Here is an 18269-nt window from a genome sequence, read left to right on the forward strand (position 1 = left end):
GATTCAGAACACCCAAGCATCTTTTTCCTCAACCTGCTCAGCCCTGGAATGCAAATTACATCGTCCATGGAAGCCCACGAAAAGAGGCTGGCACACTATGACCTCCTAATAGATCAAAGATGGAACTGGATCAAGACTGCATTCCTAGACAATATTACATATTTAGAAATCACCGAGCAGCTGACCCCGTGGCAACCAATGTCTTTCCTCTGCACAGGACCTGGTTAATGATCCTGGCTTGGGCTTAGTAATGTCATGGGTGAACACTCCAATGAGCAGTGAAAGAGGTGCACAGGTGGTCATTTACTGGGTCTACATCACCGTAAAATGGATTTTGAGGTCAAGAACGCTTCACATCTGTGTTTGGCTCATATGGACTAAAAGTGTCACTTTTAGGATTAGAAACCAAAATATTCAGTGTTTTCAACCAAGTTTAGTTTAGTGTAGTTTAGTTTAATAATTTCAATAAGAGTGTTTTAAATGTGGAAGTGCTGAGAATGAATGTGCAGGTATATGGGCAGGAATTGTCCACTGATGCTTTGTGTTTGTGTACTTTGTGCTGGTTACTTGACATAAAGAAACATAGGGTGTTGGTGGAGTGTGTGAGTGCCTCTGACTGGGTTTTCTACAGCCAGTCCAAAACCTAAATGTTCAATGAAGCAACAACATGCAGTGTGTACATGAAGTGTCGAGGGAGGGTGAGTATATGTGATATTTAACATCAGCAGCATCTGAGTTAAGTATACAGATTGATAGGACTGAATGGTCTCAGTGGAGTGTATATACAGCCTTGGTAAGCTCCAAATGGAAACCACCTATCCATCCAATCTACCAAACAAACTTTTTGGACAAAAGTTATTTTCACTCCATGCAAAAAAATGGCCTTGTTTCCCACTTGGCCGTATTTTCTTGCTCTGCCCTGCTCCAGAATCTCAGCTCCTTGGCGCTCTGATGATGGAGCAGTGAAGAGCATATGCAAAGTTCATGTCATATTGGATTTACTGTAAATATGGGCTGCTGACTGAGAAAAAAGCCCCATGTCATCATCTCAGCAGTAATTGGAAGTCGACTGTGGGAAATGCTTTGAAATCCCTAAAGTGCTGGAAGGTTGGCGAATTCAAAGAGAGTTTGAAGAGTTCTTAAAGAGTGAGTGCAACTTAGTAGACACGCTAAGATGTTCTGTTCTTGTTTTTATTTGGCTGCAATATTAATATTAACATTATACATGAGAAGGTCATGGTCAAAAATGAGTCAGGACCTGATACGATGCTCACTCACAGGAGGACAAACTAAGCATCAGAGGGTTAATGGAAGGTTTTGCCAGCTGTCATAAAACTGTACTTATTGATTTCCTGCACCTGGATTCAGAGGAATTGCATCATCACACCAGCTGATGGACTAGTATTATGTACAAGTATATACTGTACTGTATTTCTCTTGTTTATTCTCTCCTCTCCTTGACTCTTATTTCTGTTACCTCCTAGTTTCTCATGTTCTCCATGTTGCTCCTTTTCTTTCTTTGTTCCTGCTCCTTCTTCCTTTTGTCTCGCTTGTCATTTCCTGTCCTATTTTCTCCATTCCTTTGATAAATCTCTCCCTCCCTCTCTCTTTACCTCTTCTTCCTGCTTTCCTTTCCTCTGTTCTGTCTCTCCTTTTCTATCATCTTCCTTTTACTTATTGGTTTTTTCTTATTTCTCATCCCCATCTCATCCTGTCCTTTCATCCTTGTTGCTCCTTTACTCATCATTCCTTCTCTTTCCTTGTTTTTCCTCTTCTCTGCTCATTCCTCCTCTCCATTCTTTTTCTCTCCACTCATTTGTCCTCTGTTCTCCTTCCTTTGTTTCTTCCTTTCCTGTGTCTACATACTTTCTCATTTTCCTTATTCCTTCTCACCTCCTTTTGGCAATTTAGCAAAAACAAAAGGAAAGGAAAAAGAGGAAGACATCCAGTGTTCATGTGTGCATGCATGTGCATATTCCTGTTTGCTGTACATACCAACAGTCTGTAATGAGTGTATTAGGGAGCTTGTGTATATTTAGGCAAATTTCCCCCTTGATTCTTTAATTTACACTAAATCCTGCCAACAACAGCGGCAGCATTTTTTTCTGCCCACGTGTTTTCTTCTTCCCAGGCTGAGCTTATAAAAAACAAGCAAACACTAAGAGTCTTAACAAGCTTAAACGAACGTCTAAATGTGGACTCACTCAAACACAAGTCTGTCTTGCAGGTTAATGCCTTTACCCACACTGTCAAATCTTTACTGGTATATATTGATATATGACATTGTGGACAGGTCCTGGCACCTGAAGCATGACAGTGTATCATCCATAGGCTGAGTCGAACCACCTCCAGTCTCCATCAGGGGTCCTGATCTGAGACAGAGACTCAAAGGTACCAAGAGTCCCCTCAACTTCTACCTCGGGACACCTCAGGGTACAGCTTCCATCCCCAGACATCTGACCCAATGTTCAGCTTCATCCCAAGGATCAGTACACATTATAACTCTGAACTTGTCACATTACATATAAAGGCATGTGTCTTATGCTCCAATGAGTTATATGCTTAGTCTGGCCAAAAGAGCTTGTGGCAGTGAATGTTAAAAGGTATTACTTATCTGTCAAAGGTGGATCTGTCTACCATCACCAGGTAGTCAAAACACAGCCTGTTTTTACACCACGCAGAAGAAGGAACACTTGCTTTGACATTTGCCTTGTTTTCAAGCCCTCCTTAATACAGGCTAAAAAGGGGAGATGAAGGGAGACATCCCTTCAACTACTCCTGTGTGGCAGTTCTGACCTGATGTCTGTAATATATCCTACCTATATCTGTGTGAAATTGGGACTGAAATATTGGTGGAAAATGCTTAAAGTAGTTTCTGTGGGGCTTTTAATCCTAAATGAACCTGTGCATAGCCTGAAACTGTGAGGAAGGGGCCTCTGGTAACAAGGCAGCATCATCTTTAAGTCACTGCCTGAAAGGAACAAGCCTCATTAGATTAAATATTGCATTTTCTATATATTTATATTAATGTGTGACTCTTTTTATATTACAGTACTATATGCTTTACTTCCACTACATATTTTATTCCTGAGTGGCTTGTCAGGAATGATGCTTGCTCTTTGAGGATATCCTTTCAACAGACTTACAATAGGACGGTGTATTAGATTATAACTAGTTTACTTCATTAAAGCAAAAGTTCATTTGTACAACAAAGGTTTAAATCTGGATGTCAGGTCAGGTGAGCTGCAGCACCACCTTGAACTTCCTCAGGCACCTCTCCGGTAAACTCACGTCGGCTCCTAGTGTTGGAAAGTGGAACTGCAACAAGAGGAGGCTGAAACTAAAAAACTCATTACTGCCTTAGACTGTTAGAATAGAAATATGTTTGACCTGATAAAAATGATGCTTTGTTTCAGTAAAATATTTATGGCTACGCAGCTTTTGTTTTAAAGTCTAAAAAAAGTGAAGACATAAATATACTCCTACACTGTGACACAACCAGTCACTGGAATATTTGTAGTAATGAATATAAATGAAGGAGTGCAACTATTGATACGACAGGAGCCACAGTTCAAAATAATATGCTGCAATAATGTCTCTGCTGATTTAATCAGACGTTGTAGTAACATGAGATTTTGCGTAATTTTGCATAACAGAGACAATGGGAATATTACGGTAATTTAGAGTGTGCCTTATGAGAATTCCTGAGATGGAAAGGTGCATGAGGTCCGATGGATGGACGCTCTGAGGCCCATAAAAAGTCATAAAAGGTTGCAGCACACAGAAGCTGCTCCCTTGTCGCTCACTGGAAAGCGCTACTCTCTCTCTCACTCTCTCTCTGCCTCTCTCACTCTCTCTCTCACTCTCTCTCTCTCTTTAGGCGGAGAAGCTCGTCCCTTTTTCTCCCCTCACCGTGATTGGACGAGGCCACGTCTTAGGAATGGCACCAAACTGTTTAAATAGCACTTTGTCCCCCCTCGGCTTAAAAAGGAGTTTTAGCGGTCGATACCAGCAAGGACAAGTTATCAATCAAGGGAAAAAAAGCGTTTTTATTATTTCCCTTCATCTTGCAGAGAAACGTTTTGTTTTTTAAATAATTGGCAATAAAGTCATTTTTGAGGATTATTGCTGGGTTTCTACATTTTTGTGGGATTTATTACTTTAGATCTGCTGTTTTTTGGTGTTTTTTGCCAAGCAGGTGAGTAACAAATATTCTGAGGAATCTGAGTATTTCTGCGCTGCAAAGACATAAATTACTACGATGTGAGCTTGATAACTTGTTTACAACCTGTCGCACACTGACTGTGATTGACAATGACACCAGTGTTACAGATGTTAGACTGTCGGGGTTTTGTTGTTCCCAGGTAGCAGGTTGCAGTTTCACCATGAAGCTGACGGGGATATTTCTGCTGTTGATGCTGTGGACCTGCCACAGTGCCAGAGTCGCAGGTGAGTTTGGCTGGACTCAAGTATTTCAACTTGAACTTGTTAAACGGCTCAGAATGTAAAATCTCTATTCAGATAAGACATGAATAGCTGTTTCTTATGAAAATTGGGCCATTGTGATTTTAAAAAGTTCTCAGACGAGAAATGAGCCAGACAAAGGCTGACTGCTTATTATTATTCACCCGCAGAGAGCCCAGACGACAGTAGTGTGTATGACTTGTTTGAGCTCGTTCAAGTCCCCAAGAAGAACCACGGGGTCACTTTGGTGAAAGGAGACGACCCGTACAGCCCCGCCTACAAGATCCTCAACCCGGACCTTATCCCCCCGGTCCCCGAGAGCGCTTTTAGGGACCTGATTGATTCTATCCATGCCGAGAGGGGATTCCTCCTGCTGCTCAACTTCAAGCAGTTCAAGCGGACCCGGGGAAGCCTCCTCACCGTCGAGAAGCAGGATGGTTCCGGACCCGTGTTTGAGATCATCTCCAACGGCAAGGCCAACACCTTGGATATAGTTTTCTCCACAGAGAACAAGCAGCAGGTGGTCTCTATCGAAGATGCTGACCTGGCTACGGGCCACTGGAAGAATATCACGTTGTTCGTGCAGGAGGATCGGGCGCAGCTGTACGCGGGATGCGAGGAGGTGAACACAGCTGAGCTGGATGCGCCCATCCAGAGCATCCTGACGCAGGAGACCCCAGCCAGCGCGGACCTCAGGATTGGAAAGGGGGCCGTGAAGGACAGATTCATGGTGAGAGCAATTGTTCACTTGAAATTTAGTGATATATTGAAATTTTACTGATTTTCAGTTTCATCAATTTGTTGTGAGCAGAGACTTTTTTTTTTAACGCAAATACGCATAATGCATAAAAACGCACAGGTAGTAAGAGTTAATATTGTGTTTGATCTAATGCTTTCGGCTTGAGATGACGCAAGGATGTTTATTTGCTGTGTCACCTGGCTGCGGCCTAAACATGAACATCAATATTTGCAGGGGGTCCTGCAGAACGTGCGGTTTGTGTTTGGCACAACCCTGGATGCCATCCTGAGAAACAAAGGATGCCAAAGCTGTGAGTAACCACGACCAAGATGTTTACTCATCACTCATCTGTTTCGTGCGCTGCCAAGTCGTAGCGAGCCCTCATCAAAGAAATGTGTATACTGATTTCTACATACAACACTCCCTGGGAAGCTGTTTACTACTTATCACAGAGGAATGCCAGTTTACAAATACTACAGCATACTGTGGTATTGAAGTTCTCTAGGGTGTAATATTAATTAATTACTCTTCATAATGATTTATAGCAATGCGGGATGTGTAACATTTAGTACAAATGCACTTCTCTTTTAATAAATCAGCAATAAAGACGATACTATTTCTGTTTCAGCCATGACAACTGACACGATGATGCTGGAAAACCTCAATGGCTCTTCAGCTATTAGAACTGAGTACACTGGACATAAGACTAAAGGTAACTACTGCTGTATGTGACTCTAACATGTACACTTTCTACACCTTGGCTGACATCTGAAGCTGACTAATAGAAAATAGTCAATACAATAGAAAAAAAATGAAGATTGATTTCCTTGTGCTAAAAATGAATGACCTTTTCCCTTGTGTCTCTGCCCCGGTGAAGACCTGCAGATGGTCTGTGGCTTCTCCTGTGAGGACCTGCTCAGCATGTTTAAGGAGCTAAAGGGCCTTGGTGTTGTGGTCAAGGAGCTGTCCCATGAACTCCGCAAGCTGGTAAGGAGTGCAAGAGACCGTCTGTGTGTTTTCAATATTTATGTGGTCTCTGGTTTCACCATCTGTGGACAGTTCAGTCCAGTAAAATAACATTAGATACAAAGTGCACATGCAGCTAAGGTGATGTAGTACCTGTAACATATTTGTTAGGGTTTGCACTGTCACGGCACCATTTATTATTAATCAAATGGTGTTAGCAAAACCTTTAATGTGCTTGAAAAGGAGGCAATTTGAGGCATTCATTTTGCAATGAACAGCACTATACATTCAATGATCTTTAGATAACATCTTTAACAAATCAAACCACTCAGGTGAAGACAGATGATAAAATATCTGTTATGTCTGTTTCTTTTGCACCTCCCCCCAAAAGACGGATGAGAACAATCTGATCAAAACCCGCATTGGCATTCACAGTGGGGTCTGCATTCACAACGGCATCATTCACAAGAACAGAGATGAGTGGACCGTCGATGACTGCACTGAGTGCACTTGTCAGGTGAGGTCTGTGGAGTGTGCTCATAACAGCTTGTGGATGTTGTGTCTGAAGTACTTAAACACACGTCTGACGGGATACACTCTAATGCGCTGACCTGTCTGTACATGTACACACACACACATGAAGACCGTCCACACTTACCACCCCTTGACTGATCTGGTCAGTAATTAGTGGTATGAAGGCCAGGCAGAAGGCCAGCAGTATTGTTGTAATGAGAGGTCTGTTGTCAGCAGTTTAACTCAAGTATGGCCTAGAGGGACATGTCCAGACTTTAAGTGATGCATTACCCATAATGAAGAACAAGACCTTGGCTCTAACAAGTGGAAAGGAGACAAGTTTAGGTGTAAAATAGATGGAGCTGAAGATCTCTGTATTTGCCTTTATTTCCTGATTTCTTCTTCAACTAATTGTCACTATATCCACCGTTTCTTACCATCACGATCAGCTCTAGGAGACAGAACATTAGAATGCATATTTAAAGGCAGTTGCTGTCCCTGATTCATTCACAATGAAACCCCATTGGCTGTGCTGGCAGGCTGGCTTTACATTTATGGGGTTCAGTGCACCACAGTGAAACAAATTTCCATTATTAGGGTACCGGCCTCATTCCCCCTCCCCAAACACGGTGGGCAGATGGTTGTCTGTGGGGGTCTAAAACTTGGATAAGAAATTTCCCTGCAACACTCAATGCACGCAACAAGTAATTCAACTAGTTTAGTTAAACTACTTTGTAAAACTATTACCTCCACATTAGTGACACAGATCTGTACTGTTGCAGTTCCAAAATAGGGATTTACCCCAGCACCTGGACATAATGTGGAAGAAAACTGCAGCAACATTTGGGTTATGTCCAGCTGATGTTTAACAATAAATTTGATCTCTGTACCTGTGCAGAACTCTGCTACTGTGTGCCGCAAAATCTCCTGTCCCCTGATCCCTTGTGCTAATGCCACTGTTCCTGATGGAGAGTGCTGCCCACGCTGTGGAACACGTAAGCACTTTTGTTCTCTATAAAACAACTCGTATTGTTAAAATCTTTATAAAGGGAAGTGCACTGTAATTGTACTTATGAAGCCTGAACTAAAAGCATTTGCATAAATGGTTGCCTTATCCCAGAATGTTTAGGTTTCAACTCACAGACAGAGCATACAAACACTGCCCCATTCACTGAGCGAGCAGTTTCTGCCTTATTTGCCACATAAAACCAAAAGCCACAAATATTTCTCTAGATGTAAGGCTTTCTATTGAAGAGAAAAATGTTAATTTTAGAAATGACTTAACTGTAATAACATCCAAGTAAATGAAAGGGTCCTTATGTGTTTGGAACACTGGCCTTTTGTGTTTCAAAACATCTTTGAATCTTCAAGTTGAAATGACTGGAAGCAGAATGGAAAGTTGGTTGGCTGTTTAGTGAAGCTCATCTTCAATATGAGTAGTAGTGACATGTTCTTCATACCTACGCTGGCCTGCCTCAGTGTTTTAGTGTCTGCCTTCCCTCTCTCAAGTCCCAGCTAAATGCACTGTTCTCTGCTTCAGGAGCTTTCCCTCCTCATTTAAGTTTAGAGGTGTTTGTGAGGGGGTGCTGCCTCTCTGGAATAGCTCTTTTATTGTCTCCCTCTTCCCCGCGTTCTCATATTCTCTCCCTCTCCCTCCTGCTCAGCGAGTGACTATGCAGAGGACGGCTGGTCGCCATGGTCTGAATGGACCTATTGTTCTGTGTCATGTGGGCGGGGCATCCAGCAGCGTGGGCGCTCTTGCGACCGTATCAATAACAATTGCGAGGGTACTTCTGTGCAGACCCGTGATTGTTACCTCCAGGAGTGTGACAAGCGCTGTGAGTTAACACAACATATTCTCAGCCATCAGCCAAACACAAATTAATAAATGAATTCTGTTAGGAAGACAGCCTGATTGACATGTAGTTAATCTGTGTTTACTTGAAGTTTTGGATTCATGGCCTGTAGGACAATGTTTCACAGAATGCCACAGTCGACTAATGCTTGCTTTCTGGTAACTGAACTTTGACCGTTCTTTGTGAACTCCAGTCAAGCAGGATGGAAACTGGAGTCACTGGTCACCCTGGTCTTCCTGCTCTGTCACCTGTGGTTCTGGTGTCATCACCCGCATCCGCCTATGCAACTCCCCCACCCCACAGTTCGGAGGCAAGGCCTGCAAGGGAGAGGGCCGGCAAACTGAGACATGCCAAAAGTCTCCGTGCCCAAGTAAGATCTACCACCTAATATGTCTGCATTTGTGTATTGTATGTAGCAAGGATATGCACACACAAGCTGTTTTCTTCTTGTCTCCCTTAGTCAATGGCAATTGGGGTCCCTGGTCACCATGGGATACCTGCAGCCTCACCTGTGGAGGTGGTGCCCAGACTCGTAAGCGCCTGTGCAATGACCCTGCACCACAATACGGTGGCAAAGATTGTCTTGGCGATGCCAAAGACACTCAGATGTGCAACAAGAAAGCCTGTCCCATTGGTGAGGCATTTAATTACCTGTAGATGTTTGACATGTGTCTGTGACCTGCAGTTTTTCTGGCTTGAATTTATTAGATTGTTATACTTTTTTTTCTTTTTACATCCTTTTCTTCCTTAAATTTGAGTTACCTACTTATAGGTCTATGTACTAAGATCGTCTTTCACAATATCATAAATGAAATGCTGGCTTTAAAAGTCTCTAAAGGATAGTTCAACAATGTTGTCATAATAATTAGTCAATTCTTATTGTTTTCAGATGGGTGTCTATCCAATCCCTGCTTTGCTGGAGCCAAGTGCACCAGTTTCCCTGATGGTTCATGGAAATGTGGGAAATGCCCTGCAGGCTACACAGGCAATGGTATAAAGTGTAAAGATGTTGATGAGGTAAAAATTCCTTAGCCCTTATATTATGTTAGAACATGTTTTTGTTTGTTTGTTTTATGCTTGTGTAACATCTCACAACCCTTAATGATGACACACACTATTTTTTCATTTTGTCCAAAAAAAAAAAAAAAACAGTGCAAGGAAGTTCCTGAAGCTTGCTTTGAGTTTAATGGTGTGCACCGCTGTGAGAATACAGATCCTGGCTACAATTGTCTGCCCTGCCCTCCTCGCTACTCAGGATCCCAGCCATTTGGCAGAGGAGTGGAGCAGGCTGCTGCTAATAAACAGGCAAGTATAGTCTTGAATTTGTTTCAAACAATCAGAGAATAGCAAAAAACAAATGCTCTGACATAAAAAGATACAAGTGGATGAGATGTATGATAAATCAATACTGGTAACTCTAGGTTAGGACCATAATAATATATTTTGACAAAGGTCAGTGTCATGAGGAACATCATGCCATGAATGCGGTCAGACTTATTCATCTCTTCTTTACTATTTTACAGGTATGCACACCCCGTAATCCCTGCCTTGATGGAAGTCATGAATGCAACAAAAATGCCCGCTGCAACTACCTTGGACACTTTGCTGATCCCATGTACCGCTGCGAGTGCAGGCCTGGTTATGCTGGCAATGGTCATATATGTGGAGAGGACACAGATCTGGATGGATGGCCTAATTCTGACTTGGTTTGTGTGGAGAACGCAACCTACCACTGCAAAAAGGTAGGTTGTGGTAAGGTAGTTAAGCAGCCAGGCTCTATAGTTGTAAAAAGAAGTTGTATGAAACAAAGTCACTTAAGAAATTACTGTTTTTGCAGAGTTAAAGTCAAATTACTTGTATGTTTGTTATGATCTCTGACCATGTTGCCCACTATTCAGGACAACTGCCCCAACCTCCCTAACTCTGGGCAGGAAGATTATGATAAGGATGGCATTGGAGATGCTTGTGACAGTGATGATGACAATGATGACATTCCTGATGATAGGGTAAGTGCCACTCTCCAGATCTCAACACATTAGATAAAAGGTGTGTGATTGTGTGTGTTCTGTAAATGGGATTTTTACTTTCATTTCAGTAAGGGGAGAGAAGGCAGGAAAGCAAATGTTTCTCCCCAGCCAGATTCAAAATCTCAAATACCAATGCTGAGGTACAGCTCTGAAAGAGCTGCATTGCGTGTTTGATAATCCATCATTAGATCTGGGATCAGGCCTAAGAAAAGCCCTTTTTCATTCTGCATCACTTCTCACCTATAAATTGATCCACCCATACTAAAATGGCAGTGTCCATTATAACCCATCTAAAAGCACTTCTCCACCTTTCTCTTTTTGAAACAGGACAACTGCCCTTTCGTCTACAACCCCAGGCAGTATGATTATGACCATGATGATGTTGGTGACCGCTGTGACAACTGCCCCTACAACAGTAACCCAGATCAGACAGACACAGACAACAATGGAGAGGGTGATGCTTGCGCTGTAGACATTGATGGAGATGGTAAAGCTGGAAACTATTCTTTAGTTTACTATGCTTTATAAGAAATGTACTCTGAAACCCTGAACTGACTTTACGTGCCATGTGTTCCTTCCCCAGGCATACTGAATGAAAAGGACAACTGTCCCTATGTGTACAATGTGGATCAGAGAGACACAGATCTGGATGGAGTGGGAGACATGTGTGACAACTGCCCTCTGGAACATAATCCCGATCAGGTGCGTGGATATACATATACACGCTACCATTCCCTACTTCCTCCCAACCCGTCCATAAACAAAAATCCACATTCATTTCCCTGCCTTTCTGTACAGCTCAGCATATATCTCTCTTTCAGTTGAGAGACAGCCTCAGTGATTAGCACTGTGTAACTGTCTAGGCTTTATCACGCCATGTAAAGGTGGAGTAAATCCTGTGTGTAGCTCAAGGGCATGTCAGTTCAATAAGTCATGGTGGGGGGGCTTGAGGTCGTTTCAATGGTGCATTGATGTTTACTGGCTAATGTGAGGGAAGAGGCCCTTGGCAGGATATTACTGAGGAATGGGTTGGCCCTGAGCTATGTGCACGCCCTGTCGGCACACCACAGGTCTGCTTAGTCCACCTGTGCCATGCTACGCTGAGAAATAGGAATGTGTTGAACAACAGGACTCAGACGAAAGATGGGGGAAGGAGGTGCTTTAAATCAATGTTGATGGGGATTTAATCAAAAGCTAAAAGGAACAAGTCCAGACATGGACACAGCAGTATTATTTGCTGTCAAGCCAAAAAACTGCACAAAAATACCCTCTTTATGAAGAAGAATCTTTGATTCTGCAGTTGGCCAAATCCTCTAATATCATCCCTCCTCCCTCACTCCATATCATTACATTCATCCCCATTGTCCCGAGTATTTCCTATTACCATAAGGTGTCTGTAGTCCTGCCACGTAGCCCGAGTGTAACTTTCCCTTTGCCTTTGTTGGCAAACATTGTACCCACTGTAGGTGGATTCAGATGATGACCGTGTGGGAGACAAGTGTGACAGCAACCAGGACATTGATGAAGATGGACACCAGAACAACCTGGACAACTGCCCATATATTCCCAATGCTAACCAAGCTGATCACGACAAGGACGGCAAAGGAGACGCCTGCGACCATGATGATGACAATGATGGCATCCCAGATGAAAAGGACAACTGCAGACTGGCCTTCAACCCTGACCAACTGGACTCTGATGGTAAGCAAAATTGAGCTTGTTTGAATTTTAAAGGATAGGGTTGTCTTAAACCGTTCTGAGGCAGCAATACACTGAGGTCTTTGAAACCCCTTGGGTGTTATTATTAATAATATGTAACATGTACTTCTCAGGTGACGGCCGTGGAGATGCATGCAAAGATGACTTTGACCAAGACAATGTCCCTGATATCTATGACGTATGTCCTGAGAACTTTGACATTAGTGAGACAGACTTCCGCAAGTTCCAGATGGTTCCTTTGGACCCTAAAGGCACCTCCCAGATTGATCCTAACTGGGTTGTCCGCCATCAGGGCAAAGAGCTGGTTCAGACTGTAAACTGTGACCCTGGCATTGCTGTTGGTGAGAAAAAGATGTGTGATTGTCAACACAGTCTAATTTTCCTGTGGTTTGTTTACAGAATTATAAATACAGCCTTTTGAGCACAGTCCTCTACCATTTTTTTTTTCATCAGGGTACCACGAGTTCAATGCAGTGGACTTTAGTGGGACTTTCTTCATAAACACAGAGAGGGATGATGATTATGCCGGCTTTGTGTTTGGCTACCAGTCCAGTTCCAGGTTCTATGTTGTGATGTGGAAGCAGATTACACAGACCTACTGGTCAAATAAACCCACCAAGGCCCAGGGGTATTCTGGTCTGTCCATTAAAGTAGTTAATTCCACCACGGGCCCAGGGGAGCACCTCAGAAATGCCCTCTGGCACACTGGGGATACTCCAGGACAAGTAAGACATTTGGCAGACATTTGAAGATTTTATCCCCCACAGTACGAAATAGTATAAATAGTGAAATATATGGCTGTTTTATTTCTCCATGCTTTAGGTCCGTACTCTCTGGCATGACCCTAAGAATGTTGGATGGAAAGACTTCACTGCCTATAGATGGCATCTGATCCATAGACCAAGAACAGGACTTATCAGGTTGGCACATTATAAATATACAATAGTAAATATTGCACAAAGAAATTCACCTTTTACACGGGTCTGACTTCAAAACTCAAATTTTTATTTTTTCTTCATTGCCACAGAGTTGTGATGTATGAGGGCAAGAAGATCATGGCTGATTCTGGTAGCATCTATGACAAGACATATGCTGGCGGCAGGCTAGGGCTTTTTGTCTTCTCTCAAGAAATGGTATACTTCTCAGACCTCAAGTACGAATGCAGAGGTAAGGTTTATGTAAAATCAGTTCAAATGCGACTGTCAAAACAGCTTCCCAGAAAGTATTTGATTTTCTATTAAAATCAACTTTGAGGTGGCTATATCCAACTTCTTACATTATGTTTCTTTCTTTTTTCAGATGTATAAATGCACGGCACAGAAAGTTCTGTGGAATGCACCTTTTTGTAAAAATTATGAATTTATGTATTCTGAAGCAAAGTCCAGGGACCGATTTATCTCCGCGACTCTTTCTTCTGCAGCATGCACACTCTGACAGGGTGGCGGGCATGTGGTCAGCCTCAGGGTAACTTGAAGCTGGTTCGGGCAAGCCCCAGCCGGCTGGCTGCCAGTTGAGGATCAGAGAGCCCCTTCTCCTCCACCCTTAGAATCCACACAAGCATGGCAAGCTGGGGAAAAAAGAAAACAAGCCCTCTAGTTTTTTCAAATAGGACACCAACGTCTTTTTATCCCAGCTTCGCCTGCGTTCTCGCTCTCTGAAAGACCTCTATCATCTCTGTGCGGGAATGACTTCCCAAAGACAACTATGCACTTCCAATCCTTTGCATCTCTCTATTTCTATCTCACCTCTCCAGCCTTTCTAACCTTCCTTTTTGGATGGACATCCCAGAGAAAAATTTATAAAATTAACCCTTTGCTTTACCAGACCTGCTAGTATGTAGACAATGAATTATACAACCTTTGAGGACTCAAAGGATGAAGACAGCAATGACATTTTAGGATTCTTTGTTAATGAGAACTTGCGACTTTCGGGTGTTGAGTGAGCTAGAAACAAGGGGAACATGATGTTGTAATTGTTTGTGTTCATGTATGTACTTTTTGTGGAAGATTGGTCATTAACAGAGCAAAAAAAGTGCTTAAAGAAGCACTCTGCAAAGAAGGGCTGCAGAGAGAAATAAAAAAAATTCTACTTAGGTTAGCAAATCTTTTGAACTCAAAAATATAATCTGTTAGCTAATCAACTCTCAGGGTTAGATGGATGTCATGACCTACCCATATCAAGCCAGTATGGAAAAAAAAAAGAATTATAGATCACAGAACATAGCTGGAGGCAGTGATTTCAGTCATTAATCCTTCCAAAGTATTCGCCATTGTAGATCAAAACTGGTCAGTGAAAAGATATTCAATTTGAAATGATGTAAATAAATGTACTGTAACTTATTGACTCTTGCCTACAATGTAGGCAGCAAATGAACCCTGAATACTTTGAAAAAGTACAAAAAAAAAAAAATTCCATAAAATATCATGAGAACTGACTGAAGTACAGGTACTGTACTGTCAAATGTCAGATGCAGGATGCATGCTCTTGTCAATGCCTATTATCTTCCAATGTGCAAATTATATTAGGTATTCTTCAGATAGGGCTTTTTAGCATCAAGCATGTGTGACTTGTGTGTCTTTTCTTCAGAGAGAGATGAAAAACAAAGGAAAGCACAAATATTACCTCATGGTTGTTTTGTAATTAGATTTAAAAAAAAAAAAAAAAAAAGACAAGTACTTTTTCATATTTCTTTCACATGATTGATATCTTAGTGCTACTGTAGCCTGAGCTGTAAATACTATGACGTTTCATATATTAAAACACAACCAATCCAATGATTTGTCCCAGTTAAAATTAAAGTAAAATGGGGGATTTCTTTTTTATAAATGAATTTGCTTTATTGTATATGTCCAATGCTGTTCTTAGCAGGTAAATTATTGTTCTGTTTTGTCTTAGCTGTTTGTGAGAGGTTGATTTGTGTGTGTGCGTGTGTAGATAAATGCTATTTAAATAATTTATCAGGATTTGTTACCCTACAAAAGGGCACATGGTCCATCTGTATAAACGGTTTGCACACTGACGTGAGGATGTTCTATTCTTTATCATTTTTACCTGTTTTCTGTTATTGTGTATCAATGTTACCATTATTTTTGTACAATTAGTGTTGCTTGTCTAAACATTTTCTTAGTTGTACAAAGCAAAAATGCTGTTTTTATTCATAGCAGTTATTTTGTTACATACTTCAAGACAATAAATAGTTGTTATAATTCTCAAGCTTCTCTGCTTTTGTTTGTTGGATTGAGGCTATTTTACCCATTTTAATCCATGTTTAAGTCCATTAAACACAAACTAGTTGATCACTCAAACAAAACTAAAGGCATTTTAAAGACAACTGACTACGATTAGGTGTAATGTAGCACAACATTTGAATATCAAAAAATAACTGCCCAGTAACCCCAAGGCATAACAGAGTTGTACTTTCAGACCTTTCTCTCTGCAGGCTCTCTGTGACAAAGGCCACATGAGGAATGTGACGCAAACGTCTGATCCTCATCCTGAATGACCTCTCTGATCTGCACTGACCTGTGCAAAAGGTTAAACAACATGGAGAGCAAATACTAGGCCAGCATAGACCTTGACATTGGCTGAATGGCTTTGAAGAGCTGAAATAATTCGCTGCTGAGTAAAATAACAGGAACACAGCAAGAAAACAACAGTGACCTATAAGTTTGTATCAGTGGACAGATTTTTGATTTTCTGTAACTGCCATGGTGGCTACCTTTGTGATCTTAGTTTCTTCTAAAAAAGAGAAGAAAAATATAATTTTGCAGGAGTCCGGTCCAGTTTTACTGAGGAAATGCCTAATGTGTGGTGGTTCAGTAAGAGCTTTTTATGAACAGGCTATGAGATGACTCACTTATTTTGCAACAATCAAATAAAGAGAAACTAAAAGACATTTATATGCTACACTATGAAACTACTGCACAATGAGGCCAAGAAATCAATTATAAATTCATTCTTATTAACAATGACAGTCCAGCAAGGGTATTATGGATTAATAGGCTAGAGATCTTAATACCAGATGTAGCTCTGACACAACTCTGCCAGCTGTCTATAAATGGCCACATGTTTACTCAGAAAATTTTTAGGCTGCGTGTCAAGATGTGAGCATTGCCACATTGAGAATACCCAGTTTTAAAAAAAAACTTGAACGCCATGTCTTGTTCATACATGATTTTCCATAAATGATCTTATATGTTCTTTATATTTTGAAAATTACAATAAACAGATGTAGAAAGATTAGTAGGAAACTAAGGTTGTCATAAAATATCTTTACTTCTCTAAATAAAATAAAGTCACAAGATCTTTAATTTAGAGTTAGAGTTTTAAATACATTTCAGTTAACTGAGATATTGTAGGGCGGCAACCGGTGATACTGTTTTTCTTATTATTTTTGTCATAATTAGGTGATTGCGTTCTCATTTTCAGTCATATCCAAATGTGACATAATCAAACATTTGTTTTTCAACCAATACTCTATAACCCAAGAATGCTCAGTTTACAATCACATATGGTAAAAAGAAGCCAATGTTTGATTCCTCTGGTAAATCATGGGTAAGAAGCATTACTTTAAGACACCTTAATGGTGATTATTTATGGGCATCACATCTTGCTGCCCAGCTTTAGAGTTTCCCACCAAAACCAGCACCTGAAACTGGCAACTGTGATGACGTGCTACACAGCCTGCTCAAATAATGACAGACCAAAGCTAAAAAGGACCCACACAATTAGCTCGAGCAACTTTAATGGCTCTGCAAAAAGCACCTTTTACAGTAAACAGATATATACATCAGCCTTGAAGTGTGGTGACTAATGTAGAGTGTTGATGAATGGAACAAAGGCCATTCACCCTGGAGGTACAACAGCTTTTTTTAGCTCCTGTAATCCACCCAGGGAAGTGGAGAGACTGCACGGTATTTGCAGAACCCAACGCCTGAATTGACCTCAAACCTCAAACTTCAGACCTGAAACTCTCCATTTGATCTGGCCTCCATCCTTCATGCTGATGTGTATAGAGTTCTTAAGTGTTAAAGTTTATAAGCAGTGGAAGACCCTCCACTGAATACTGTGGCATTTACCCACCATCTACCTTTGTACACAGGGGCTGTACGACACACCTGTTCATACATTTATTTTAACACAAATAAGAATAACATTTTCTTAAAAAAGATTGAAGTTCAGTCAAAGCACTTCTCTCCTTTATACTATTCGGTGGGTGTGATCAAAATAAAATCTTGCTGACACCTGCATTGTACTGTTCTTAAAAACAGCTCCAAAGAAACAGATCTTTTGATTATATCAGACCTGCTGACATAACTGCCATATAATCCCATAAACACTTTAGCTACTTTTTTGTAATTCCCTATAGAGAATAATATGGTTTGTGTGATTATTGGTAGTCATGATGGGATGCCTGCCTAGGATGTGCTATGACCTCTGACCCCTGAGCTGGCTGCACCTGGCAAACTCAAACAGGCAGTGAATATTTTGATAGAAAAAGATGATTTTAATCACCTTTGACTCCAAACATTAATATATGACTGTCATAAATTCTTGTTCTTATGCTGGCATGACTCTTAGAAAATAAAACTACAAGTTACGAAAAGCCAGTTCATAATTTTAAGAAGTTTGTTGATCATTTCAAAGTGGCTGGTATAAGAACTAGGTACTGAAAAGCAATCACCAATACTCTGAGTAGTGAAAAGATTAAAGTTCCAAAACAGCACAAAGAGGATGACAGTGGTAATGCCAGGTAAATGACCAGAATTCCATTATGGATGAAATTTGTTCTTGTTTCCTATTTTATTGCTTCGAAAGAAATGCCAGAGAGCTGCTTTTAATCTGACGTGTGGAAGCACCACATGTTCTTCTTGACAACTATCTAGGTTAACGAGAAAGAGACAATCTCTTTTCCATGTGTAGATTATTATTAAAAATACTTAAGTGTAAAAGCAGTCAAGCAGGTTTCTATTAAGAACATCCTGC

The 18269-nt window shown here is 41.1% G+C and overlaps 1 protein-coding gene across 1 annotated transcript; it reads left to right on the forward strand.

The window, feature by feature from the left end:
• Nucleotides 1-4029: 4029 nt before the first annotated feature.
• thbs1b (thrombospondin 1b) lies at nucleotides 4030-15497 on the forward strand. The gene is made up of 23 exons (XM_026318423.2): nucleotides 4030-4198; nucleotides 4365-4449; nucleotides 4635-5194; nucleotides 5438-5513; nucleotides 5832-5915; nucleotides 6081-6190; nucleotides 6561-6686; nucleotides 7581-7677; nucleotides 8347-8520; nucleotides 8732-8908; nucleotides 8999-9172; nucleotides 9428-9555; nucleotides 9691-9843; nucleotides 10062-10280; nucleotides 10437-10544; nucleotides 10893-11052; nucleotides 11149-11267; nucleotides 12032-12266; nucleotides 12398-12625; nucleotides 12738-13009; nucleotides 13107-13204; nucleotides 13312-13451; nucleotides 13584-15497. Exons 2-23 carry the CDS (start codon nucleotides 4386-4388, stop codon nucleotides 13589-13591), a joined length of 3510 nt encoding a protein of 1169 aa, XP_026174208.1. The 5' UTR covers nucleotides 4030-4198; nucleotides 4365-4385; the 3' UTR covers nucleotides 13592-15497.
• The last annotated feature ends 2772 nt before the right edge of the window (nucleotides 15498-18269 follow it).

Source organism: Mastacembelus armatus, chromosome 24, assembly GCF_900324485.2.
Source record: "Mastacembelus armatus chromosome 24, fMasArm1.2, whole genome shotgun sequence".
In the NCBI taxonomy this organism is placed as follows: Eukaryota; Metazoa; Chordata; class Actinopteri; order Synbranchiformes; family Mastacembelidae; genus Mastacembelus; species Mastacembelus armatus.

Coding starts and splice junctions, on each gene's coding strand:
- thbs1b (XM_026318423.2), top strand. CDS start 4,386: ATGAAGCTGACGGGGATATTTCTGCTGTTGATGCTGTGGACCTGCCAC. Junction 10,281..10,436: donor CAACCTACCACTGCAAAAAG/GTAGGTTGTGGT, acceptor CCCACTATTCAG/GACAACTGCCCCAACCTCCC. Junction 12,267..12,397: donor TGACCAACTGGACTCTGATG/GTAAGCAAAATT, acceptor TGTACTTCTCAG/GTGACGGCCGTGGAGATGCA.